This window comes from Telopea speciosissima, chromosome 4 (assembly GCF_018873765.1).
Source record: "Telopea speciosissima isolate NSW1024214 ecotype Mountain lineage chromosome 4, Tspe_v1, whole genome shotgun sequence".
Classification (NCBI taxonomy): Eukaryota; Viridiplantae; Streptophyta; class Magnoliopsida; order Proteales; family Proteaceae; genus Telopea; species Telopea speciosissima.
The window spans coordinates 37,552,923-37,554,662 of record NC_057919.1 but is presented as its reverse complement, the minus strand read 5'-3'; the positions used below and the strand labels follow the sequence as shown (position 1 = coordinate 37,554,662).

The window sequence follows — 1,740 nt, the reverse complement described above, 5'->3', positions numbered from 1 at the left end:
AAGCCCACAACAATTCGGACCGTCCTCACAATGGCTATTTCCAATGGTTGGGCCGTTAGTCAACTAGACGTTCAAAATACCTTTCTACATGGCATTCTTAATAAAGAAGTCTATATGACACAACCCCAGGGTTTTGAAGATTCCAATCGGCCTCACCATATCTGCAAGTTGCACAAGTCTTTATATGGGCTTAAGCAGGCCCCCCGGGCTTGGTTCAGCCGTCTTTCTTAGTTTTTAATTGGGACTGGTTTTCGGGCATCCCACACTGATCCATCTTTGTTCATAGACAGGGCCACATGGTAACTTATGTCTTGGTTTATGTAGATGACATACTGGTTACAGGGAACCAGCCTGCGCACATCACTGCTCTACTCCAACAGCTTGCTTCGGAGTTCTCCATCAAGGACCTTGGTCGTTTGAATTTCTTTCTGGGTTTTGAGGCCACATATCAGCCAGATGAGGTTATTCTGTCTCAAACCCGTTACATTACCAATCTCTTACAACGAGCTGGCATGGTGGACTGCAAACCAGTTCTCACACCGATGGCCACCACCAATAAAGCCTCCTCTACAGGGGGTGTCGCACACTCAGATCCGACTCAATACAGGTCTATCGATGGTACACTTCAGTATATTACCCTAACCCGTCCTGATGTAGCCTTCTCAGTGAACCGGGTGTGCCAGTTCATGCACAACCCAACTAAAGACTATTGGTCCATGGAGAAAAGGATTCTACGCTATCTCAAGCATACTATTAAATATGGCCTTCGCATCACAAAATCCTCTTCTCAGGATCTTCAGGCTTTCACTGATGCTGATTGGGCGGGTGATGGTGATGATAAAAAATCTACAGGTGGATATGCAATCTATATGGGCCCGAATTTGATCTCTTGGGCCTCGAAGAAACAGAAGACAGTTGCCCGGTCATCCACTGAATCAGAATATAAAGCACTTGCTGATGCCTGTGCCGAGCTGACTTGGCTCCAGTCTCTATTTGGCGAACTCAGTCTGTCCACGACCCAGGCCCCGGTGTTATGGTGCGACAACATTAGAGCCACTTATCTCTCCGCCAATCCGGTCTTTCATGCCTGCACCAAGCACATAGAGATCGACTTCCATTTTGTGCGTGATAAAGTTGCCAAAAAGGAACTTCAGGTCCGATTTATTTCCACAAAAGACCAGATTGCGAACATTATGACTAAGGGGCTCGGTACGACACGTTTTTCTTTCCTTCAGAACAAGCTAAAGATTAGATCTCTTAAATCTTCATCTTAAGGGGGTGTATCAGTCATAACAGTTTTCCATCTTGGCACTTACCATCTTGGCTCTTACCATGATTACATGCAATCCCATGCAATCCTATCTTATCATTAGCTAGCTTTCTATAATTGTATGCAATCTCTCTCAATCCCAATATTCTTTCAATCACATCTCTCTCTATATGGTAAAGGTGATTGAGTTTCCAATCTTGTGGATTCCTCTCACCTCTCCTATATATATGTACACACTTGTAATCTTCAAAGGTCAAGGCAATAATATCCAATCTTCAATCCAATACTCTGCAATTGGTGCGAGCCAATTTACAATACTCTATTATCGGCTGGGTCATGGACAATGTCCCCGTTTATGTGTTGGAACTACGTTCAATGTTCAACCGAGCCGGTAATGCTAAGTCTGTGAAGGTTGAAGAAATTCACTTGGTGGAAAATGCTGCAGACCGTTTATCATCAAATTCAAAATG

At 44.2% G+C, this 1,740-nt stretch overlaps 1 protein-coding gene across 1 annotated transcript; it reads left to right on the top strand.

Moving 5' to 3' along the window:
• Positions 1–296: 296 nt before the first annotated feature.
• On the top strand, positions 297–1,274 carry LOC122659267 (uncharacterized mitochondrial protein AtMg00810-like). Its single transcript, XM_043854399.1, has one exon. The coding sequence runs from the start codon at positions 297–299 to the stop codon at positions 1,272–1,274; it is 978 nt and encodes a 325-aa protein (XP_043710334.1).
• The last annotated feature ends 466 nt before the right edge of the window (positions 1,275–1,740 follow it).

What these genes read in the sequence shown, in the direction of transcription:
- LOC122659267 (XM_043854399.1), top strand. Translation starts at nt 297, where the DNA reads ATGGTAACTTATGTCTTGGTTTATGTAGATGACATACTGGTTACAGGG.